Source organism: Canis lupus, chromosome 20 (assembly GCF_011100685.1).
Source record: "Canis lupus familiaris isolate Mischka breed German Shepherd chromosome 20, alternate assembly UU_Cfam_GSD_1.0, whole genome shotgun sequence".
Taxonomy (NCBI): domain Eukaryota; kingdom Metazoa; phylum Chordata; class Mammalia; order Carnivora; family Canidae; genus Canis; species Canis lupus.
Genome location: NC_049241.1, coordinates 24,598,562 through 24,624,001, shown reverse-complemented (window position 1 = coordinate 24,624,001; position 25,440 = coordinate 24,598,562). Strand labels below are relative to the sequence as shown.

Below are 25,440 nucleotides of genomic sequence, written 5' to 3'. Positions count from 1 at the left end.
TACCTTCATAACCTAATCACCCCCAAAAGGTTGCTCATCAAATACCATCCCATTGGGGATCAGGTTTCATTTCTTTCTTTCTTTTTTTTTTTTCTTCAAGATTTTATTTATTTATTCATGAGAGACACAAAGAGAGAGAGAGGCAGAAACATAGGCTGAGGGAGAAGCAGGCTCCATGCAGGGAGCCCGATGTGGGACTCCATCCTAGGACCCCCGGGATCATGCCCTGATCCAGAGGCAGATGCTGGACCCTGAGCCACCCAGGCGTCTCCTCCTGGGGATCAGGTTTCAACATGAATTTTCTTTAAAAGATTTTATTTATTTATTCATGAGAGACACATACAGAGAGAGAGAGAGGCAGAGTCACAGGCAGAGGCAGAAGCAGGCTCCATTCAGGGACCCTGATGTGGGACCCGATCCTGGATCTCCAGGATCAGGCCCTGGGCTGAAGGCAGTCCTAAACTGCTGAATTTTGAAGGTACACAAACATTCAGTCTCTCTCTACGTAATCGATAATTATTGTTTTGATTTCAGGAACATTACTTTATACAGTGCCTGCCCAGAATGCAGATTGGGGGATGGTAATAAATATTTTTGAGGAATTGAATATCCTTGCCACTAATTTTACAGTCTCTTGTTTTTCATATATGTGCTAAATTTCAAACACTTAAAAGACAAGTTAATGTGTTTTAATATCCCTTAGTATGATCAAATTCAGTGACTCACAAAAGGCAGTCTTCCAGTTACTAATCTGTTGAAGCCTCAAGGGAATTAAAATTAACCTCAAGGGAATTAAAATTAACACACAGGGAGGGGCACCTGGCTGGCTCAGGTGGAAGAGCATCTGACTTTTGATCTTCTTTGATCTCAGGGCAATAATTCTGAGCCCCACAATGGATGTAGAAATTATTTAAAAATGAAATTTCAAAAATTAAAATATAACTGAGGCCAGTAATGTACAATCAGTAAACCTGATGTTACTATCTGCTTAGAGTTTTGTGTTTAAAAGAAACAAAATTCTATGAAGTATATAATGTTCTAGACATTACAAACCCCTTTTTCAGTATGTGATATGTATTACATTTATATTCAAATAATAACTTCTATTGCTTCATTTAAAGCATTAAGTCAGCCAACATAAAAGTCTTTAGCAAGGAAAAATATCTCAGTTTGCTGTAGCTATAGCCTGAAAAGGATAAATACAGGAGGATGTCATTTGTTAAAAGGTAACAGTCACAGGTATTCTCTCTTTACTTTCATTTTACATTGCTCTGGCCAATTTCACAGCTTCAACCAGTACTGAACAGGGAAATTGGAAAACAGCAGAATCGATTTGCAGAGTGGTGTCCTATTTCATTTATACCTTCTTCATCAGGGTTGCTATCATTCTTGTGTGGTATTATTGTCAACAGTAGCCTGGGCACAGCTGATAATTGCTAAAAGTCATTCTCTTAAAGTGGAAGCATAAAAAAAAACTGAAATGAAACAAGGTGACTGTGCGATTTTCTCATTTTCCAAATTTGCTGTTTTCACAATCCTTCATCTTTGCTAGAATTTAATGCAAAGACTTTTCCACTGTCAAACAACCACGATTATAGCAAACTTCTTTCTTTTTAGTTCTTAGGTAATAAATATTAAAATAATAAAGCTTTAAGTATCTAATTTGAACCAATAGAGGTTCATATATATGGTTTGCTTTTTCAATGTTCATTCTTACTACATTTTGCTTTAAATTCTAAATACATGAGAACTTGCTTCATAGGATAATATAGCTCTTAATGCATTAAGAAAACTGGTTTACCTCTGCTGCTGCCTTTCTAGATTGACAGCAAGTTCTTATAAAATTAGAAATTAAAGTCATTTAAAAACAAAGCTGTAGCCTTTGGCTATTTAGTATCAACCCTGAAACAAAATCTCCTTTGTATTCTTAAGGATCATTGAGAATGAATAGTGTGGGACTGTTGGCTCAATTTTTACATTCTCCTCCTTATTCTTTTTTTTTTTTAAATGTATTTCTAATGATGATGAAATCTTTCTATGTAATGCCATCTGCCCAGTAGAATGGAGTCTATTTACAGTGTCATATAAATGGCATCCTTGTAATTATAAATGTTCACTTTTTTCCCCATTTATATTTAGATTAGCCTTGTTCTTCATATTTTGCCATTCCAAATTTTCAGAAATTTTTGTAAGTTAAAAAATCAGGGCAGCCCAGGTGGCTCAGCGGTTTAGCACCTGCCTTTGGTCCAGGATGTGATCCTGGAGTCCGGGGAGAGTCCCACGTCGGGCTCCCTGCATGGAGCCTGCTTCTCCCTCTGCCTGTGTCTCTGCCTCTCTCTCTGTGTGTGTCTCTCATGAATAAATAAATAAAATCTTTAAAAACATTTCAGAAAACTTCCTTTTAATCAATTAAGTAATATTGCCAAGTCTATTAGGTGAGAATGAAATGAAAAAGAAAACTGGCCAAATTTCTTAAAGCTTAGATATATAATGAGGACAGAAACAAAACACAAAGAATAAAATCTGTATTTCAACAGGCTTGAAATATAGAACACCCAATTAAATTTGAATTTTAGATGACAGATATTTCACTTAAATTATGTACTAAATATTGCATGTCCTGTATCTTTGTTTGCTAAATCCCTAAGGACTGATGCCCTCTTTGTCTTAATATCTTCAACATGGTTAAGCGAAGAAACCTCTAGTATTTTCATAACTTAGAAAGCAACAGCATTAAGATCATAAAAAAATGGAAATTTAAAGTTCTGAGTAACAAAAGTTACATCAAGCTTATTCATGCAGAGCCGTACAGACAGGGCTTACAGGGTACTCTCAGAGTGTAGACACAGTGTATATCAATGTTCATACACCCCAGCCCCAAGGAAACTTCAATTCTTGCTAATTTGAATGGAATTATAGCATATATATTTTTTGAGCTCTCAAGTTTTCAGCAGAGCTAGGAGAGCTGGGTTGTTTTTCATCATTCTCTCTTTCTCCATCACAACTTACAATCCAAATTCTTTTTTTTTTTTTGAGATTTTATTTATTTATTTATTCATGATAGACATAGAGAGAGGCAGAGACGCAGGCAGAGGGAGAAGCAGGCTCCATGCAGGGAGCCCGACGCGGGACTCGATCCCGGGTCTCTAGCATCACACCCCCGGGCCGAAGGCGGCGCTAAACCGCCGAGCCACCCAGGGGTCCCCATCTTTCTCCCAAAAAGCTTGCAGCCTATGAAGCAGACGGAATCCTCGTGGTGATTCGCATGGTACAGGTGAAGGCCCTGAGCGCTCAAGAATTAAAAAGTCTTCTCTACTTAGTAAGGGAGCAGCCAGGTCTTCAGGTTCGGAGCACCCTCCAATATTTCTCCAAAGGAAATCCCAGGCTCTCTAGCATCCTAACTCCTCCACTTCCCAGGAGCAGAGAGGAAAGCATCCCGAATCCCCTTGCAGCCTGCTTTCGCGCTCTTGCAAGTGGAACAGGTGTTCTCCGGGCGCTCGAGGAAAGCAAGGCACAGGTGGGAGTTAGAGACCTCGTGCAGACCAAATGAATCTGCAGAAACCAGAGCATTCGGCCGGTGGGGGGGGTGGGGGGGGGGGGCGATGCTAGATGCTATTTCAATTGGGTGTCACAGGTGACTCATCAGAGAACGGCTTGCTTTGGGGCCTCTTGATATTTTACTTCAGGGTGGAGTGTCAGATTTCCTCCGCGTTTTTGGACCACAGCCCTCTTGGCCAGGTCCTAATTTTTCTGGTTTCACAGCTCTCACGCAGAGCCCGTTTTCATACCGGAAGCTAGTTGCTGGCGAGAGGTTTGGGGAATGAAGAACAAGGTGCAAGGAAAAAAAAAAAAAGAGGAAAGGCGAGCCAGGGGCCTGGAGAGAGGCCTAAAATGGGGAAATTTGCACTTGAAGAGCTTTCCCTACCCTAGCCCCTCAGAATGACAGCTCTACTCAGCCAGAAGACTACGTTTCCCGGCAGGCACCGCGCGCCCCACAGACACAGGCTGGCGAGTTCCCAGCTCTCCACCTCCGCCGCAAGCAGCCAATAGAAACCACCGGCGTGGGCCTCCGCCCTTCTCGGACCACGCGGGAGCGGGGGCAATAAAACTACACTTCCCGAAGCGCCTAGCGCGGGTCGTGGCCAATCGGAGCGCAGAACTCGGAGGCTGGGGGCGGAGCCGGATGCCTAGGCCACCCCATTGGCCAGGTGAAGCTTAGAAGAGCCGGAACCCGGGAGCTGGAGAAGCGAAATGACATTTCCTCTTTAAATAGCTGGAGCCGGGGCCCCGTCGAGAAATGGCCGCGTCGGCAGGTGGGTCGTGCGGTGGCTAGGGAGGTGTGTTGCGGGGGGGGCGCGCCGGGGTCCCGGCTCAGGCTGCGAGCTGGGGAGGTGGCGCAGAAGAGGCGTGAGGGAAGGATGGGGATGGGGAGGTGGGGAGGGATGAGGGGAGGGAGGATGGATGGGTGGCGTGGAGGGCGGTGGGCGGTCCGGCCGGGCAGAGATGGGGAGGCCGGGTACCCGCCGCCGCTCCGACCGGTGCATCAGGCGGTTGAGGGGGTTGAGCGGCGGCCGCCGTCCTTCGAGCTTCCCTCGTGAGGCTCCTGCTCCGCCGCTCCCGGCCGAGCCGCCGGTGCCGCCTGCAGGTCCCTCCGCGAGCACGGGGCAGCGGGCTCGCCGGGCTCCCGCAGGAGCGGAGGGTGTTGGACCCGCATCCCCGCGCCGTCTCCCCCGGATCCCACTCTGCGGCCCCACTGGGTGCTGTCTGTATACACAGATGTAGTTTTGGAGGTGGGGAGGATGTGTGGGGGGGGGTGGGGGGGAAGGGAGGGGGGAGGGGAGGGGGGGGGTGGGGGATGGGGAGCCTGAACGCCGTAACTGGCTCCGAACTTCTTGTGTTCGTTCGGTTTGTTTTTTTGTTTTTTTTTGTTTTTGTTTTTGTTTTTTTTCTCCTAGATTTGAATAAGGCCTCCCCAACGCCGAATGGGATTCCATCTTCGGACACAGCCAACGATGCCATGGACCCCTTCCATGCGTGCAGTATTCTCAAGCAACTCAAAACAATGTACGATGAAGGACAGTTGACAGACATTGTAGTGGAAGTGGATCACGGGAGAACCTTCTCCTGTCACAGAAACGTCCTGGCTGCGATCAGCCCTTACTTCAGGTATGACGATGATGGTATAGAAGCTTCGCTTTGCTTATCTTCACCGAGGTTGCCTTCATCGCTCGGTATTGCCCGCTTGATGATAAAAAACGGAGAGGAGACCATTAAATGAAACCCACCAGTTTGCCCCCTCCAAGTAAATAACAGGCCCTGCTCTATTGATTGGGCCCCTTGTTTTTGACTTGACGGATGCTTCTGGAACCCAGGTGGCTGGTTTGTACGTTAGTGAGTCTCTCTTTGTTTCTTTCGGGTAAATAACTGCAAAATCTAGACCCTGTGCTGCTCTCAGCATGGCAGCCACAAGCCACATGTGGTTATTTAAACGTCATTGTTTTAAATTGAATAAAATTAAGAATTCAGTCCCCCAGGCAAACTAACCACAGTTAAAGTGCTCAGTAGCCGCATGGAGGTAGTGGCTGCCAATTGTACAGCCCCAGATATAGAGCATTTCCATCACTGAAAGTTTTAGTGGACAGTGCTGGTCTAGAATTTGTTCCAAGAATTTGTCCGTGAGGCACAGTTCCCTGGTGCCTGTAACTCTTAGCATTTAAAGCAAAATAGTGCTTTCTTTCGAAAATGAATTACCATTCAGTAGGTGGTTTTAATGCCATTGGGGTAAAAGCAATGAAATAAAAATGAACGAATGCATCTTAAGGCTCCAGGCTAATGATTATTTCCATGGTTTCCAGAAGCGTTTGCGGGTTTTCATTCTCATTACGCTCTTTGTGTATCCGAAAGTTGGAACAGCAATATTTCAAAACTTGGGTCTAACAAAGAATTTTATACTTTTAAGAGGAGAACACTGATAAAGACAATTCCCGTCTTGAGTTCAACTTCTTTTGTTTCAAGTGCTCACTTTTTAAAGTCCTTCAGTGTTCAAAACTGGTGCCCGAATGACAGCTAGATAATCTCAACTACACTCTAAAGGTGGTTTGTTGCTGTTGTTGTTTTTTTTCTTCTGAAGGTGCTTGCCTTTATAAGCATATAGCAGTATACTGTTCCAGGCAGTAGTTTCTGGTTCCTCTTTCTCAGAATACTGGGTTAAATATAGTCACTTCAGTCTGATGCTTGTGATGTAACCATTTAGACTTGCCTAGGGATAGGTCATTGGACTGTTAAGTATTAACCATCACAAGGGAGTGAGCTGGAAGGAAAAAAGAAGAATCTCATGCACAGAAGGTATGAAGTTTGGCCTGGTGAAGTTTGGACTGCTGGTGGGATTCACTTATCCAGACTATCTGTTAGATATGGTTAGTTCGTCTGTGCATTTAAATATATGTCATAATTAATACTGATCAAGTTCTGGGCTAAGCTTACTTTACATATATTGCTTTACATATCTTTACAATCCCGTCTTTACACAGTTATTCCCATTTTACTTATGAAAAACTGAGGTTCAGGGAAGTTAAATGACTGCCTAAGACCTCTAACGACGAAAGTGACAGAGGCTGGATTTGATTCTAGAGTCAGGCTTCATAGTCACTATTAAAACTTTTAATGAACAAGAGCGAGCGCCCTTTAAAGTTGCCTTTGAGAAGTTTCTATTGTATATTAGATTTGAACAGTTTTTAAAAATTGAAGCTTGAAAAGTAGGAAAATGTATCTTACTGAAATTTTATACTCTGGCTTGTATCATTTAAATGTCATACTTAACTTAAAGTTAGTTTGAAGACTTAGACAAATCACTTTAAAAGAAGTATGCTACAGTTGATTTTCTTAATTACAAGAAATTAAGGAAATGCTTGGAAAACTTTCTAAGCAATAAGATACATGGATTCAGATGAAGGTATTTGGCTGGGAAACTTAGGGATTAGGTTCTTATCTCTTGCTAGAGGTTTTTGTACAGAAGTTTCTTGGCACTGGTGCTGCTCCTTATGTGAGCCTCTAGGAAGACATACTTAATAGTTTCTGAGTCTTGCATCACTGGTGGAAAAAAATAAAAATAGCTTGAAATCTGGCATGGTTGTTTCATGGTCCCAGTGACTTGTCCAAATTAAAATTTGCATGATTATTGGAAACTTTCTGCTGCTCGGGATTGTGCGTGAGGAAGGTGCTCCATCTCTACATAGCATTTACAGAAAGATCCTGTTAGAACAGAAGAGAACTCATCAAGTGTCACACTGTGCCTGTGTGTGAGACCAGCCTATTCAAGTCAGTTGAGTTCCCATGATAAAGGAGTATGTGGTAATGTTCTCCTTTGGGAGTTAATCTTTGCCTAATGAAGGGCTTTATTTTTCTTTTTAATTGGTTGCTGTATAGCTGAGTTTTTCAGCACCTGAAATGGAAAACCTGCTCATGCATTGGGAGATCTAGTTTTCAATCATGAAAAAAAGCCATTGTGATATGAAACTTAAAATTTATGTTGTAGATGTCAAAGTAGGACTAAGAGATGGTTAATCCAGGCAGCGAGCTGGATTCTTGTACCCTGCTTATCTCCAGTGTTGCTCATTGTATTTTAAAATTAACTATTTAATGGTATTTTCTTATAATTTAGCACTTCAAAATGAGAGGGGTCTGGATCTGTATAAACAACTTTATATCAACCGGTGTTAGGTCACCTTCTTCAACAGACATCTACTAAGCACCCTAGGGCAAACAACCTTTTTCCCATTTTTTTTTTTTAATAACTTTGATTTAATTTTTTGTATTTAATTTTAAAAGCAGCCTACAGGACAGGGGGGAAGGCAAATGATGTATATAAGGGACTAATACTAAAATACAGAGCTAGGCCTTTGACTGCTTAATGTTTTGGCCAAGAAAGTCCCATAAATGCACAGATATTTTGAATGAGAAATCAATGAATAAAAACTTGCTTTCAAAGGCAAAAGCTGGAGACTTTCAAAATCATTATCTCCAAAGCGTTAATTATTCTTAAACTTCTCTTTAGAAGTGTGCATTCTATTAACCCTACTATAATCTTTATTTATTTTCAGATGTACATAGGTAAAATATGGTAGCTTTGAGAACATTGAGTATATTTCCTTAAGCAAAGATTTTCAAAATGTCCAAGAGAAGGTGAAGTGATATTCTTTATATTCCTTATAATGATTAAGGAAGCATTCAAAAGATAATAGTTTTAAAAGGAAGTAGGTAGAGATTATGAACTTCTGAAGAACATCTTATTTTTCTGAGATGAAATTTTTAAAGATTTTTAAAGGACAGGTTGCCTTGTATATTTTCATTGAGACATGAAAAGTTTAATCAGACAGTCTATAAATGCTAACGTATCAATACTATGGGTATTGTTAAATTTTCTGATTGGTCTGGTGAGTTAAGATCTCAGGTCCCCTAAGGCAACTTGACCAAGAAGCCTGGATAGGGGCTCCAAGGAAAACAAGGTGTCCTGGAGTATTCCATGCCATCTTGTGGGGTGCCGTGATTAGGTACACTCTCTTTTTCTCAGAGTTGGCATAAAGTTGACTGGCCCTGAGAATAGGATTTTTGAGATTAGCCAGCCTAAATCCTTATACTAGATGATCAGCTTTTACCCCCATTCAGAATATCAGGAAATCCATAGGAAGTATTTTTCAGACTCCAAGATTTTCTTGGTGGTAACTGCATACTTTAAAAATGTTGTCACAATAATTTTTTTTTTGGAGTGCACATATACTGTTAATCATTCTTTCCTTCCTAGATCCATGTTCACTAGTGGCCTTACAGAAAGTACTCAAAAAGAAGTTCGAATAGTTGGTGTTGAAGCTGAATCGATGGATTTAGTGTTGAACTATGCCTACACCTCCAGAGTGGTTCTGACAGAGGCCAACGTTCAAGCCTTGTTCACTGCAGCTAGCATCTTCCAGATTCCTTCCATCCAAGACCAATGTGCTAAGTATATGATCAGTCATTTAGACCCACAGAATTCTATTGGGGTCTTCATCTTTGCTGATCATTATGGTCATCAGGAACTTGGAGATCGATCAAAAGAATACATTCGTAAAAAGTTTCTGTGTGTCACCAAAGAACAAGAGTTTCTCCAGTTGACAAAAGACCAACTGATTAGTATATTAGACAGTGATGATTTAAATGTAGACCGAGAAGAGCATGTTTATGAAAGCATTGTAAGGTGGTTTGAACATGAACAGAATGAAAGAGAAGCGCACCTTCCAGAAATTTTTGCCAAATGCATACGTTTTCCCCTGATGGAAGATGCCTTTATAGAGAAAATCCCACCTCAGTTTGCACAGGCTATAGCCAAGAGCTATGTAGAAAAGGGCCCATCCAATACCAATGGCTGTACACAGAGACTTGGAATGACTGCATCCGAAATGATCATATGTTTTGATGCTGCCCACAAACACTCAGGAAAGAAGCAAACAGTGCCTTGTCTAGATATAGTCACGGGAAGAGTGTTTAAACTATGCAAACCACCAAATGATCTAAGAGAAGTGGGGATTCTTGTATCACCAGATAATGACATTTATATTGCAGGAGGGTACCGGCCAAGCAGCAGTGAGGTCTCCATCGACCATAAGGCAGAAAATGATTTCTGGATGTATGACCATTCCACCAATAGGTGGCTCTCCAAACCCCCCCTGCTGCGAGCCAGAATAGGCTGCAAACTGGTGTATTGCTGTGGTAAGATGTATGCAATTGGAGGTCGTGTTTATGAAGGTGACGGGAGAAACTCCCTAAAATCCGTAGAGTGCTACGACAGCAGGGAGAATTGCTGGACCAGCGTTTGCGCAATGCCTGTTGCAATGGAGTTTCATAACGCTGTGGAGTACAAAGAGAAGATCTATGTTTTACAGGGTAGGTGCCTGACTGGTTTATTCTCCAGGAGAGGGTAGCAGGTCAAAAGTGGTTTACTTACTTATACTAAAACAGATGTTTGTTCTTGTTAATTGAGGACTCCTCTGGCTTTCTTATCATAAACTGCTGCAACAGTCTGTTCTTTAAAGGATGTATAAAGGCAATAGATTTTTGAATCAAAAAAGGCAGGCATCTTTAAGTTACTAAAATGATTTTGTAAGTTTTTTATGTTCTTAACTGTGTTTTGACATCCTGTGGAATGAGTATTTTTGAAAACATAATTTAGTGAAATACCAGTTCAACATTTTGGGAAGACTTTCAGAGCCATTTTTAAGACTAGGAGAGAAAGCTTGATACATGACTGTTTTACTCTTCAATAATACATAATCAAGAGGTGCCTAGCAGGTACTTTTTATGGAACTTACTGGATTAGTTTTTTTTTTTTTTTTTTTTTTTTTTTTTTAAATTTTTATTTATTTATGATAGTTACAGAGAGAGAGAGAGGCAGAGACACAGGCAGAGGGAGAAGCAGGCTCCATGCACCGGGAGCCCGATGTGGGATTTGATCCCGGGTCTCCAGAATCGCGCCCTGGGCCAAAGGCAGGCGCCAAACCGCTGCGCCACCCAGGGATCCCTGGATTAGTTTAAAGGAGAAGAAAGAACAAAGAATTTTGCGATAAGCCTTATGATTGCGAAGGTCATGAAACTTAATTATAAAGAGTTTGAAATTACAGTCTTTAGATTTTAATTTCACTGCAGTGTATGATATCTTCCATAATATGTTTTCAGTTTTTTTTCACTGAAAAGCTTTGAGATGTCCCCTTTTTCTTTACGTTTGTTATTATAAGCATCTATTTATATCTAATATATTTAGCTTTAAAAAGTGTTTTGTTTAAACTATTGAAGGTTAATACTCTGGCAAAGGTGAGTGTAGAGTAGTAGTAGAAAGAAGCACCAAGTAAGTATAAGTAAGATATTTGATCCGGTCTTCTAATTTGTGATACCTAATGTTTTCTCTGTGTTTGGCTCCTTAAACATTTTAGTTGCTTGAATGTTGAAAGCGATGATGATAATACTGGCATCCTTATTCCTCTTCTGGGTTTCTTAATTGCTTATATGTTTTCCTCACACTATTCGTTTATAAAACAAGGAAAAAAGCGATTCTGTGTAAATATACATGATTTTTTAGCTCTTACACCATTTAAGAGTATGTTCTTCGCTCTCATCTTTTATTTGACTAGAAATGCCTGAACCCACTTGTTTAAACTTCAATATCAAGTTAATTCTCCAAAAGGAATATTAACTATCTAGTACCTTACTATAGTTCAGTAGAAGCACGGGCATGATTAGGTTTGCTCGTCTTGCTGAATATGGAAGATAAGACTGGATGTATAATCTGTCCAGGGTGGTTGGACAGGTTATATCATCCAGTATGATGAAGCTTTCTCTACATATACTTTGGTCTTGCTGGCTAACCATTAGATAGAATTAATTAAAAGACTTCCAGTGGGAAGGTAAAGGTTATATATTAATGTAAATACTAAAAGTAACAATGAATTAATAGAATTTCAGGACTGGAATGAACATTGCTTAATCTGAGGTTATATCTTCTATAAGAGAAATCTGAGGCTCTAAAATTTAGTTTTCTTAATTGCTGTCTGGTTTAAGTTATTAAGAGGACTTCATATTTTAAAAATTAACTTGTGAGTCATCTTTTTATAAGAAATTTGTAGAGAGGTAGTGCATGTTAGGAAGTTTTGTTTTCTATTGTCTTTATTAAGAATCCTGTTAAAACTCAGTGAGGGTAATGTTGGTAAATTGAATTTAAATAAAATATTTTTTTAAAAAGTCAATGAGGGTAGGGTATATATACAACCAAAAGCTGGTGGTTTAATAAGCTCTTCTAAGAAAAATTGAAATTATAGTGTTACTAAGTAGGCAGTTACGTTTGTAGATAAGAGTAAACCTCGTTCAAAACAGTTTTGAAGGGGAAGCTCAATTTAGAAGTAGGTATTTCTAATCTAAACAAAGCTTCTTTATATAAATAAAGTTGATATAAATAGAGGCTTATGCTGCACTATATGCGGCTACTGGAATATCACTTAATGTCCATAAAAGATCCAGATTTTTAAATCAAGGATTTTATACAAATATTATAGCTAGCCAAATTCTTGTAAATCTTCACTAGTTTAATTCTTTTAGACATTTTTATATTGGCAGTCTGACTCAGCCACACCCTTTTATCATCAAAATAGAATTGAAAGTGACCTGAAGTCAACTCCATGAACTGTGTGTTTTCTATCTTATCAAAGCCATGTTTTGTCCTCTTAACGATTTGTGTTATAGCAGCACTAAAGGAAACATATTAATGGCCCATAGACATAAATCTGAACAATTCCATGTGCTATCTTCTAATTAATTAGCATATAAATGTGTAGTGGCTTATTCATGATGAAGCTGTATACATACTTTGATCTTACCGACTAACCATTAGTGATAATGCTCTTTTAGAGCTGGCTTAAAATAAATTTTCTGAAATATACAAGTGAATGGAATAAATGGAGCCAAGCTTTCAACTATTATTCTGCCTCTAAGCCAAAGTAACTCCTTATACCTCCCTACTACAAAGCCCCAAATCAGGTTGACTATAATATTAGGTTATGTTCTGCTGTGGAATGAAGAAGTTTTAAGTTATATTATACTATATAATGTATCTCTGGAGATTATAAAAGAAATATTTTAGAAAGTGAAAGATTCAGAAAATTATGTTTTTCAAAAATTATGCTTTCGGTTCATCTAACCAAAAAGAGACATGTAAATGTATATATTCTTGGTTTTCTTTCTTTCTTTCTTTCTTTCTTTTCTTTTTTTTAGGAGAATTTTTCCTCTTCTATGAGCCTCAAAAAGACTACTGGGGTTTTTTAACCCCCATGACTGTGCCTAGAATCCAGGGCTTAGCAGCTGTCTACAAGGACTCTATCTACTACATAGCTGGAACCTGTGGAAATCATCAACGAATGTTTACTGTAGAAGCCTATGATATTGAGCTAAATAAATGGACTCGGAAGAAGGACTTTCCATGTGATGAGTCCATCAATCCATACCTTAAACTGGTACTTTTCCAGAATAAACTGCATTTATTTGTTCGAGCTACTCAAGTGACCGTTGAAGAACATGTCTTCAGAACCAGCAGGAAAAATTCCCTTTACCAATATGATGACATCACTGACCAATGGATGAAAGTGTACGAGACCCCAGATCGCCTCTGGGACCTTGGCCGGCATTTTGAATGTGCTGTTGCTAAACTCTACCCTCAGTGTCTTCAGAAAGTACTTTAATGAGTAGCAGGCCTTAGTGAGCTCACTGGCATCTTGTGCTTGGAGAACTTAGTCTTTCAATGATACAAGAAGTGCTGTCAGTATTTAAGAAGCTGAGAGAGTTTGTACATGGCAATGGGTGCTCTTAAAGATTACAGTGTAGAGAGGGATTTCTTTTCATCCTTGTGATGTTTTCATTTCATTAAGCAAAAGGTAACAAAGTGCAATTATCAGCATTTTTTTTCTGGTATATAGTAATCATTTTCATTCTAGAATTTTGTGATAATTCATCACTGAGATACCAGATGAATCAACAACTATGCACTCTTATAAGAGCAGTTAGGGTATTATGGTTAGAGACATCCAAACTAGTTTGTTGTGACTTTTTATTTTAAATACGGGTAAAAATTTGAGGCAATATCACTAGGACTTTAGCTGTGACCTCTCCAACACAGAGAAGCACTAACTTAGATCCTCATTCTATAATATATTTGTGTACTGTTTTCAAGTGTACTGAGATTTAAGTGTGTTTTTAGAGTAGGTTGATGGAAAACAAATCCGTCTAAGAAAGAGCTTTTACTCTGCTTGTTTCATATTTCCCATGTAACTTTAAGTTAAGCTAAAGTTTTAAAGTAGCAGTTGTTTTTATTGTTGTTGTTGTTGTTGTTGATAACTTTTTCAAGTGCTGACACTGTCTCATTATTTACGAATCCCGAAAAGGGCTTAAATTCGCAGGTGGCTGGTGCTAGTATAAGTGAATTCATGGGTCTAGCTCTATGGGTTGAAGTTGTTTGAGCCTGTGCTTACCTTTCAAGTTGGTATGCTGGTTTTGTGGCATAGTACTTTACCTGTTGAACTCTTGTGATTTCACAAGATTCTCTGCTTAAGTGATAGCAAGATCTCTAACTGGACTCAGTTTTAGAATAGTGAGAACATGACACTCAGTTTGCACTAACATGGGCCATTTTGTTGCCCAACCTCCTTTCCCATCCTCCACCCATCCCTTCATTATCGGTACAGTGAAAGGTAACTTATTTCTCTTCTGCACAGAGCATAATGTGAAGTTTTCTACTTGCTTTTACGATTTTGTTTTCCAGAAACCTAAAACTCCTTCAGTTGATCTAATTTAATGGCTTTTACGTTACATATGACCATTAAAACCTCACTTTTTTTTGTTGTTGTTTTCTCATTTTTGCACTTAGTAATGTATATTTTTACATTGAAAACCTTGTTCTAGCTGAAAGTAATTGAGAAGGAAAGGGTGAGTGAGTATAATCATAGCATTGTAGGTACTAAATCGCTTTTCCTACTTAACGGATGGATTTCTAACAGTCAGTAATAGTGACATAAAGGACAAACCAACTCACTTGTAATACCTAAGGCAGATATTTGGATCAGTAACTTGTTTTTTACTATGCCTAGAATAACTGATAAAGGACATAAGGATAGCCCACAGTCTGTCCTCAAGTAGAACATTTTGATTCTCTTAAAGAAAACAAACTGGCATGGTTTGTATTAAAAACTCTTGCACAAATTGAAATGTGATACTGTGAAACAAATTTAAAACATTGCCTCTTTGCATCACATACCTCGTTTTTCAGAAACTTTCCAAACTGCTTGTCCTTGACCTCTACAAGTAAGGAATGTTTTCTGAAGCAGAATTTAAAGTGGACAGCATTTATAGAATTAACATTTTAAAATCTAGTCTTGGGAAGTTGGATATGTGGTTTCTTATTGGCCTTGATAGTATGTCAATAATCTCTTTATAAACTTTGTCAACCACCTGTTTTTTTTTTTTCTCTTTAGTTTTTCTTTACTTACATGCTGTTTTGGGGCTTTTGCTGTGAGTGTTTTGAAGCATCTTTCCAGTGTTGCATTGCGGAGGGGAGGAGAAGACAAAACTAACTTTTGCAAGAGATGTTCATGTAATTTATTTTTGAAAGCTGTGTTGAATATCTGAGATTTCCTGCCACTTTTTGACAATCTTCTGTATTTATTTAGAAAAATGTGTTACTTGAAAACATGACATAGAACAGTGAGTTAACAATTTACATGTGCCGTGTGATATATAGGAGTACAATATACTGTGGTTAATTCTGCAGATTTATTCTGTTCATCTGCACAACAGTTGATCCTTTGCTATAACTATTTATACTGGGGGTGTGATCCAAGTATAGTGTGTCAAAGCCAAGGTTTAGAATTTGCTATGGGAGTAGAATATATATTGAATTTTGTATGAAGAACTATTTGTTTAAATTATATAACTGGGATATTTTGCCACTTTTAAAATGATTTCAGAAGAGGTCCTAGAGAGCTAAGATTAGTAATTTGTGTGGGTATATATGTTTAGATATTTAAGGTACATTTGCATAGTATAATGGGAATATAAGTAAAAGGCACAATGGGGACTACAGAAGTAAAATATAGGCTAACATATGCCAGTCCCACTTGAACTTTGTTTTTGCATTTGAAGAATGTATGTAGCACTTTCCTATATATTTTTTACATATTGAAAACTGGACTTGGTATAACTATGTTATAGGAAAGTAGAAACTGTATTCTTTATTTTCCATCTTTGTTTTCTGTTATCCTACAAAGTTGATGCTTAAGCATCTGGCTGATTTCTCTGGTGCATGAGGAGAAGTGGGTGTGCTCTGCAAGGAATCAGATTCCCTATGTGAAGCAGTTTCAAATGGCATTCAATGTTCAGTGCTCAGGTATGGAGTAAGTACTGTAGTCCTTTGGGGGCAAATGTGTAGATATTTTTAAACATTTTGCCATAATTGCACAATTTTATGCATTTTTACTGATGGCATTGTTTCTTATAATAAAACCTTTTCTCATTAAAAACTTCCATTGTTGTAACTTGACCTCTGCCTAGCGAGTTCCACAGAATTAAAAGTTGGTGAAAAACATGAAATACCTTCTGTCATAGTGGAATGAAATAAGATTTTAATCTATCAAATATTTGGCCTCTGGTACAAGATGAACTAGTTAATATCACCTTAGATAATGCTCCTTAAATTCAAAAGCAAGCTTGCATATATCAGTAATTCCTTTGTTCTCTTTGGTTTGGCCTGAACTTGGTCATTCCACTCCTCTCTCACACTTCACATCCAGTCCATCAGAAAATCCTGTTGCCTCTTCCTTCAAAATATACCTAGACTCTGACCACGTACCACTATGCACCACTATCAGCGGAAACTAAACTAGCCTACCTTGTCTGTCTTCTTCGCTTTGAAGTGGTGAAGAAGACAGACCTTTCTATACCCTTGAATAGTTGTAATCTATTCTCCACACAGTAGCCGGATCGATCCTGTCAAAACACAAGTCAGATTACATCCTCCTTCTGCTCAAACCAAACCCCTCCAGAAGATGGCTTCCCATCTCCTCCGCTATGAGAGCCAGACTCCTTCCTCACTTGATCTATATACCTCACAACCCCACCCCTGGGACCTCATCCACCATTCCACCACTGTATTCCAGCTGCATGGACTGCTGTTCTTGAAGCATGCCAAGCTCTTCTACATCACTGCCTTTGTCTTTGCTGTATCTTTTGCCAAGAAAGCTCTAACAGCTCACTAACCATTCAAGCCTCTATTAAAATTCCAGACAGGACTTCCCTGATCACCTTCTAAGGAACAGAACACTGTCCTCCCAGCTGCACCCATACCACCTGTTTTTTCCTGCTGCTTTTTTCACATTTCTTCCCCTACTGAAATGTAAGCTCCATGAAGGCAAGAGATTTGTTTTATTCATTATGCACCTCAGATCTAAGCCTAGCATATACTAGGCACTCAATAAATGTTTGTAAAAAGAAATGAATTTTCCGTTAAATCTCAGAACCCTGAGAAGTGGTAGGACCCATACAATCTTCTTTGTTTTATCAGGTAGGACACATAAAGACCAGTGAGTTATTAAAGGTCATCTAACTACTTAGGGGCATGACTGGGATTAGAACAAAGATTCCCACTTTCTTTTTAAAATTAAAAAAAAAATTTTTAAGATTTTATTTATTCATTCATGAGAGACACAGAGAGAAAGAGGCAGAGACACAGGCAGAGGGAGAAGCAGGCTCCATGCAGGGAGCCCGACGTGGGACTCGATCCTGGGACTCCAGGATCACGCCCTGGGCTGCAGGCGGTGCTAAACCGTGAGCCACCCGGGCTGCCCAAGATTCCCACTTTCACTTTAGTTCTTACAAGCTCCATTAGTTCCAAAAAAGAAAACTGATAGAAAAGGGTAGACGCTTTTTTAAGGTAACATGATTATTCCCTAACACCATGACTTAAAACATTTACTGTAATTTTTAACTGCAATTGATTTTTCAATGAGGGAAAAGATGAGGTAGGAAAATACCCTCACTAGGTCATCCCGCCTGGATGCCTCATTTTTATATCCTTCTGCTAGTATACTGCTGTTATGAGTTCTGTCCCTCAAATAAGGTGAAGAAAAACAAGAAGAAATGGCTTGTGAAATATGGATCTAGAGTATTGTTATTTTGGTTCTTAAAATGACTTGCCATTTTAAAATCTTGGTTGTATGCCTGCGTTTTTTATTGAAAAATTATTTGCAAATACAAAAATTCAAAGTAAGTGGTCTAATATCTTTAAGTCTTCATAGCAATGTTGTAAATAGCATCTGCTTAGTCTTTTTGAAGTGAAATTTGGCATTTTATATAATGGATTTAAGTGAGGGGAAAGTATTTTCCCTTCATTTTATGCTTCTAGGAATACTAAAACTTCTTGACTTGGAACTTTGGTAGATAGAGTTCAAGTGGTTTTTAACAGTAAACACAAAGGGGTGGCATTAACTATTACTAGTTCTAATAAGTATCAGGTTGACGAATCCTTATTTTTTTTTAATTTTTATTTATTTATGATAGTCACACAGAGAGAGAGAGAGAGAGAGAGAGAGAAAGAGAGAGAGAGAGGGAGAGGCAGAGACACAGGCAGAGGGAGAAGCAGGCTCCATGCACCGGAAGCCTGACGAGAGAGAGAGAGAGAGAGAGAGAAAGAGAGAGAGAGAGGGAGAGGCAGAGACACAGGCAGAGGGAGAAGCAGGCTCCATGCACCGGAAGCCTGACGTGGGATTCGATCCCGGGCCTCCAGGATCGCGCCCCGGGCCAAAGGCAGGTGCTAAACCGTTGTGCCACCCAGGGATCCCCTGAATCCTTAATTCTTGTTCTCCACACTTCATTTTGACTCCCTCCCTGTATGTCTCTGGAGAAAGATGTCAGAACTTAGAAGGTTGGGTACCTGGCTCATGGGTCTGCTGGTTTTCCCTTCTCTTTTGGTAACTGGCTTTAGCCCAGACACTGTGTGTATACATAAGGAAGTTACTCTACGCATTTGGATAGGTGAATCAATCTGGCTGCCATTTCAGAGAAAGGAAAAAGTACAGTTACAAAGTAAACATTTAGACATTTACATTGCTATGCCATAAGGGCAGAATTTTAATCCATGAAAGTGTGAAATGTATTATGAATGCTGAGGGGGGCATAACCCAGAATGACTAGGTAACCATGACACAATATTTACTTCTACTTTTCAATCATGTATTTTTTTTTTAACTTTATTTACTTTTGAGAGAGAGATTGGTGACGAGCAGGGAGGAGCAGAGGGAGAATAACAAGCAGACTCCGTGCTCAGTGTGGAGCCTGATGTGGGGCTCAATCCTGTGACCCTGAGATCATGACCTCAGCTGAAACCAAGAGTGGGCCCTCAACCAACCGAGCTACCCAGGCATCCCACAGTCATATATTTTAAAATATTTAAATGGCACAAAATATGCAATAAATTTCTCACTACCCACCTACCTTTATTATTCAAACTCATGCTTAAGAACCCTGCTATCAGATTTTCAGAATCATTGAGATGCCAATCCATGGTCCCTACTACTTTTTCCACTATTCATCAGCCCCAACTGTGGACCCTTCCTGAACTTAGCCAAGGTCAATTCCATGATTCATGCAGAATAATGTTATTTTACTTTTCCTCAGTTATCCTGCTTCTCTTTCCTACTGCCATATTTGCCTGAGAAAAACCAATTCTGAGTGATTCCAGCTATGAGCCTTCTCTGTGCTGACCTTGAGTAGCAGAGATATCCCATGGTCAAGTGGATACACTGTAAATTGATACACCTCCCATGGTTTTTCAACATGGTGTGGCAATTGTTGCCTTTTCTCAGACTGTTGCATTTTTTATCCCTCTTGGTTCTTAGCTCTTTAACTTCGTGATATGTTGAGAAGACAGAAATCTGTCCTATGGGTGCTCCCTCATCTCCCCACCATCTACCCGATTTTCTCTGCTCTTCCTCTTATCAAAGGAGGAAGGGTACTGTTTCTACCCGGGGTTGCTCATGCTCCAGCCCCCATGTACTCTCCCCTCAAAACCTTGGTTCCTTTATCATTCCCTCTTGCTTGGCTCATTTTACTAGAACAAAACAAAATTCCACATGAGTGAAATCATATGGTATTTGTCTTTCTCTGACTGACTTATTTCACTTAGTATAATACCCTCTAGTTTCATCCATGTCTCTCAAATCGCAGATTTCATTTTTTGATGGCCAAGTAATATTCCATTGTGTGTGTGTGTGTGTGTGTGTATACATATATACATATATATGTATATATACACACCTTCTTTATTCATTCATTAGTCAATGGACATTTGGGCTCTTTCCATGGTTTGGCTATTGTTGATAATGTTGCTATAAACACTGGGGTGCATGTGTCCCTTTGATTCTGTATTTTTGTATCCTTTGAGTAAATACCTAGCAGTGTAATTGCTGGGTCATAGAGTAGTTCTATTTTTAACGTTTTGAGGAAACTCCAAACTGTTCTTTGGAGTGGTTGCATCAGTTGCATTCCCACCAACAGTGCAAGAGGGTTCCCCTTTCTCCACATCCTTGCCAACACCTGTTGCTCTTTTGTTGCTTATGTTGTTAATTTTAGCCATTCTGACAGGTGTGAGGTGGTACCTCATTGTGGTTTTGATTTGTATTTCCCTGATGATGAGTGATCTTGAGCATCTTTTCATGTGTCTGTTAGCCATATGGAATGGAACACCGTGTTTTGAAAATTCTCCTTTTACTGGCCTTACCCTGATTTACTGCTTCCTTCTTTCCCTAGGTCCTCTTCTCTTTTTCTTATCTTTTCTATTCTCTTCTGATCTCATATAATTCTGTGGTGTTAAATGCCATTTGCATACTGATGACTTCCAAATTTGTATTTTCAAACCATACTTCTATTTTTGGCTCCAGACTCATATCCACCTGCCTACTGGATAGGGTTAGTAGAGACATCTCAAACTTAACATCTTTGAATTTTCCATTTCCATCATTCCCTGCATCTGTTCAGGCCATCAAACAGGTCCTAAAAGCTCTACCTGCAAAATGCAATTTCTGTCTGTCCACTCCTCTCCATTTTCACTACTTCTACCTATACTGAAGCCAGTCTTCCGCTGTTAGGACTATAGCAACAGAAACGTAGCAGACCCTACTTCAATGCATATCCACATTCTCAGTAATATGTCCCCAGTATAAGAGCCAGAGTGATCTTAACGAGTGGCATTACATTTCTGCCAAGTGTAGACATAGCAATTGCTTTCCATCAGGTGCTACATAAATGGCCCCTTGCTTACTTCTCCAACTTTACCCAGTATCACTTCCCCCACTTGCTACCCATTCTGTAGATATACTGGCTGTGGCAGACCTTGTGGGTGCTCCTTCAATGTACCCTAGGCACTCACTAGTCTCATGCATATTGACCTGTTTGGCTTCCAGTTGCAACTATTGCAGTTTTTACTGGCTCTTGGACCCAGACTGGTCCACCATAAGGCAGGCTGGAAGTGCCAGAGAGCTAACACCCCTGAGGACTAGACTTCAGCCAATTCCTGATGGGACTCAGTTGATAAAATCCTAGCTTCTTTCCGTAGGCGGGATAAATGAGGCATGTTCCACACTGTCTTTTAGAGTTCCCTAGTGTAAATCAATCCTAATAGCCCATAATAGTAACTTGCTTAATAACCACAAGTTCCCTGATTCACTTACCTACTCCCCTTCCAATGCCTCTTGGGCATCCTACTTCCTCTCAATGAACTACTGGCACTCAAATTCTTGTACCAATGCTCAAATCCTTGCTCAGGATTGGTTTCTGCAAAAGCCCAACCTGAGACACTGGCCATTTTTTCAATTCTTCGAGGCTCCTCCTACACTATGGACTTTGTTTACGCTCTTTCCTGTACTTGAAAATTTCTTCTCTTCACCTGTTCTTTGCGTGACCATTTCATTCTCATCTTTCAGGTCTCAAAGAAATCTTCCCTGATAATCCTAGCTAAAATAAGTGGCTGGGCATGCTTGCTTACACTAGCCAAAGTGGTTTCCTTCCCATAACTTTTGTTTCTGTGTCCTCATTAAACAGTTCCATGAGGACAGGGACCAGGTCTATTTGTTATGCAATGTGTCCCCAGTACTGGGAAAAGTGTCTAGCATATAATAGATTTTATAAAAAAATAAATTTTTTTTTGATAAAAAAATTTTTTTAATTTCAAAATAGTTTTAATTTATAAAAAATTTTCAAAGATAGTACGAATTCCGGTATTCCTCATACCCAGTTTCCCCTATCATTAACATCTTCTATTAGTGAGACAATGTTGATTCATTATTATTAACTGAATGCTATAGTTTCAGATATCCTTAGTTTTTACATAATGTCCTATTTATGTTTCAGGATCCCATCCAGGATACACTGAGTTCTCATCCTCTGTAGGCTCCTCTTGGCTGTGACAGTTTCTCAGACCTTCCTTGTTTTTGATGACTTTGAAAGTTTTGATGAGTGCTTACTGGTCAGATGTTTTGTAGAATGTCCCTCAATTGGCATTTGTCTGAAGTTTTTCTCATGAGTAGACTAGAGTTATGGATTTTGGGGAGGAATTTTCCACAGAGGAAGATTACCATTCTATCACATCTCAAGGGTACATATTTTCAATATGACTTAGCACTGTTGATGTTACCCTTGACTGCCTGGCTGGAAGTCAAGTTTCTCCACTGCGTAGTTGTCCCCCACCCCTTATTCTACACTGTACCTTTGGAAGGAAGTCACACGTCAGGAGTGCAAAGTTACTCTCCATTACCTGGAGATGGGGTATCTACATAAATTATTCAGGATCTTCACAGATTTGCCTCTTCTCCCTAATCTATCTATTTATCCCATCACTTGTATCTATATGGACTCATGAATATTAATTTTTTATACTTTGGATTATAATCCACTACTATATTTTGTGGCTTAAATTGTTTTTTTTCTTCTCCTTAAAGATTTTATTTTATTCATGAGAGACACACACACACACACACACAGACACACACAGAGACAGAGACACAGGCAGAGGGAGAAGCAGGCTCCATGCAGGGAGCCCGATGTGGGACTCGATCTGGAGACTCCAGGGTCAGAATCTGAGCCTAAGGCAGACGCTCAACCGCTGAGCCACCCAGGTGACCCTGTGTCTTAAATTGTTACAGCTTTGGCCATTGAGAGCTCTTCAGTCAGTGCCTGTGCCCCTCTGACATACTCCCATCAACGTGAATGGTTTTGGTTTGTTTTTAAAAGAATTTTGTGGGAGGCAGTTTTCATTTCTGACCTTACAAGATGCTACAGACTCATCTTGTATATTTCCTTCCCCAGTGCTAGAATCAGCCATTTCCCCAAGGATCTCTAGTTGTTTTTATTGGAGATCTGGGCATTAGGTGTGCTTGTTGCTACTGGGATGTCATTGTTTCTAGACCCTCTCAGCTGACTAGAGAAAGATGCATGTACTTTAATCTGGCCACCACCATCCATTTACTTAATTTCAATTCTAGTATACATTGATAGTGCTCTCAGAATTGTTAACCCAATGCCTATAGGAAATCACTTTATCAATGGAGTACAGAGTTTATGTACAATCCCTTTGCCTTTATAGTTAGTGACTCCACTCATTTCCAGAGTTATTCAGGTCAGCACCTGTTCCTTCCATCTACTTTGTGAGGTTGTTTTATGCATTTTTAATTAATTAATTAATTAATTAATTATTTTTGAAGATTTATTATTTTTGCTTATTCATGAGAGACACACAGAAAGAGGCAGAGACATAGGCAGAAAGAGAAGCAGGCTCCCTGCGAGGATCCTGATGTGGGACTCGATCCCAGCACTCCGGGATCATGACCTGAGGCAAAGGCCAATGCTCAACCACTGAACCACCCAGGCTCCCCCTTTGTAATGTCTTTATCTGGGTTTGAGATTAGGGTAATGCTGGTGTCTTAGTAAGAATTAAAAAGTTTTCCTTTTATTCCATTTTCTGGAAGAGATCATGAAAATTTTGTATAATGTCTACCTTAAATGTGTGGTAGAACTAACAGGTAAAACCATCTGGACTTGATACTTTATTTTTGTAAGGTTATTAATTATTAATTCAATTACTTTAATAGCTATAGAGCTCTTACCTATTAGAGTTATTTTATATTCCCACTCAGACAATTCCAAAATCTCTGACATATCTAAGTTTTGTTCTGATACATTTTTCTCTTTAGAATGTTTTTTTTTCTTGTATTTTAGCATGTCATAATTATTCACTGAAAGTCAGACAAGATGAATCAAGTATGAAGAAGATAAATAGAACCTTAGGGTGAGTATTTATGTTAATATTGCTAGGAGGTGGGCTTTGTTAAATGATTGCTGTGCTTATGGTGTTAGAGGCATCAAATTGCTCTAGTACCCTTGTTTCTCTCCCCTTCTTACCTTTGGTCTTCTCTGAGTACTTCTATTCAGAGGGAGTCTGTGTCTCACAACTCTTTCAGCTGTAATGAATCCACTCTTATTATATGGAAGCTTGTTGGTGTGGTTGTATGGCGTGGGAGATAGAGAGCAGTATAAAATCTTCCAATTAAATCTGTCTTTGAGTGCACTTGTGTCATAGTGCTATGACCATCACAGGTGTTTCTCCAGTGGTATCGCTTTTTTTTTCCGCCTGTACCATCCACCCTTCCTGACTGCAGCATTCCCAAACTGTTAACTTGATGCCCTAACCCCTACTGGCTGTATATTCCTTTTTCCCTTAGTTGAGACAGGAGTGCTCTTTCTCCAGCTCTTATCAAGCTGTCAAAGTATTTCTTCCCTGGAGAGGCCTTTGCTATGGAAAAGGCTCTGGGTATATTTCACAATTATTACCCCTCCCCTCTTGCTGGAGCCACTAGCTGATCTTTATCAGATCTCTGCCATGAGACTTTGGTGAGATGATTATAGGTAAAGCCCACAAAACTGTAGGGGCTCCTCTGAGACAATTCCCAGGACGTCTTTACTCATGCTAGTCCATGCTCAGCCTTCAGTAATTCATTAGAATTATCACTTAAGTGTTCTTAACAATTTATGGCTCTTGGGACTTTTGGGCCAGGTAAGCAAATGTTGACTGCAACTGTCTGGTTTCAGCTGTATTCTAGATTTCAGGGTGACTGTTTGCCTTGCAAACAATTTCTCTAGTGGGTCCAAGAAAAGTCACTGATTCTCAGTTTGAACAGCTTTATCTTGTGAGGTTGTGAGTGACAACTTCCAAGCTCTACACGTTCCAGTGCTGAATCTGTAAGTCCCTATAGTAAGCTTCTAATATATATTTGTTACTGAATGAGTTATTCTTTACTTCCTGCATGAATTTATTTTATGCCTTCTTTTACATGTACATTTTACAATAAAACGTCAGTGAAAAAAGTCTCACTTTGTAAAACATGTTCACACACGTAATCATATTTAGGTATCTTTTCTTTGTAATTTACATGGTCATGCAATTATTTAGCATATAGTTCAGTGAGTGGTGACTCTTGAGCACTTAATAACCCAGTTTTCTAGGACCAAATTAAAATTTTGTGATATAATTTAATTAAAATCATCAATCTATTTTGAGATTTTTTATGCTACTATGAAAGCTCATTGAACATTACAATGCAATCATTTTAAATTATCCTTATCACGTATATACAGAACATTTTCTATTGATTAGTTTGTTAGAAATAAATGGGATTTAGTAGATCCTTTTCTTCCTTTCTTTCCTTTTCCACCAATAGCACAACTGTATGATTTAGTGGAAAAACGATGAGTATTAACAAATAGAAAATGTTAATATATTTCCTATATTTTATTGGTCTTATGAACAGGAATTATAGTGCTTTTTGGTGAATA

At 39.3% G+C, this 25,440-nt stretch overlaps 1 protein-coding gene across 5 annotated transcripts in view; it reads left to right on the top strand.

The window, feature by feature from the left end:
- The first annotated feature begins 4,156 nt into the window (after positions 1 to 4,156).
- The window catches only part of KBTBD8 (kelch repeat and BTB domain containing 8), a 91,480-nt gene continuing 70,196 nt past the window's right edge, over positions 4,157 to 25,440 (top strand). For 3 of the 5 annotated variants that reach the window (XR_005374771.1, XR_005374774.1, XR_005374772.1), the window contains exons 1-5: positions 4,157 to 4,313; positions 4,956 to 5,166; positions 8,801 to 9,915; positions 12,790 to 15,949; positions 23,827 to 23,896. Coding sequence is in view for 2 of the 5 variants with exons in the window: in XM_038565889.1 (XP_038421817.1) it covers positions 4,298 to 4,313; positions 4,956 to 5,166; positions 8,801 to 9,915; positions 12,790 to 13,253 (1,806 nt within the window). In the remaining 3 variants the exon portion in view is untranslated. Of the gene's footprint in view, positions 4,314 to 4,563; positions 4,791 to 4,955; positions 5,167 to 8,800; positions 9,916 to 12,789; positions 16,086 to 23,826; positions 23,897 to 25,440 lie in introns of those variants that run through there. The other 2 variants (XM_038565889.1, XM_038565890.1) reach the window with 2 other exon arrangements.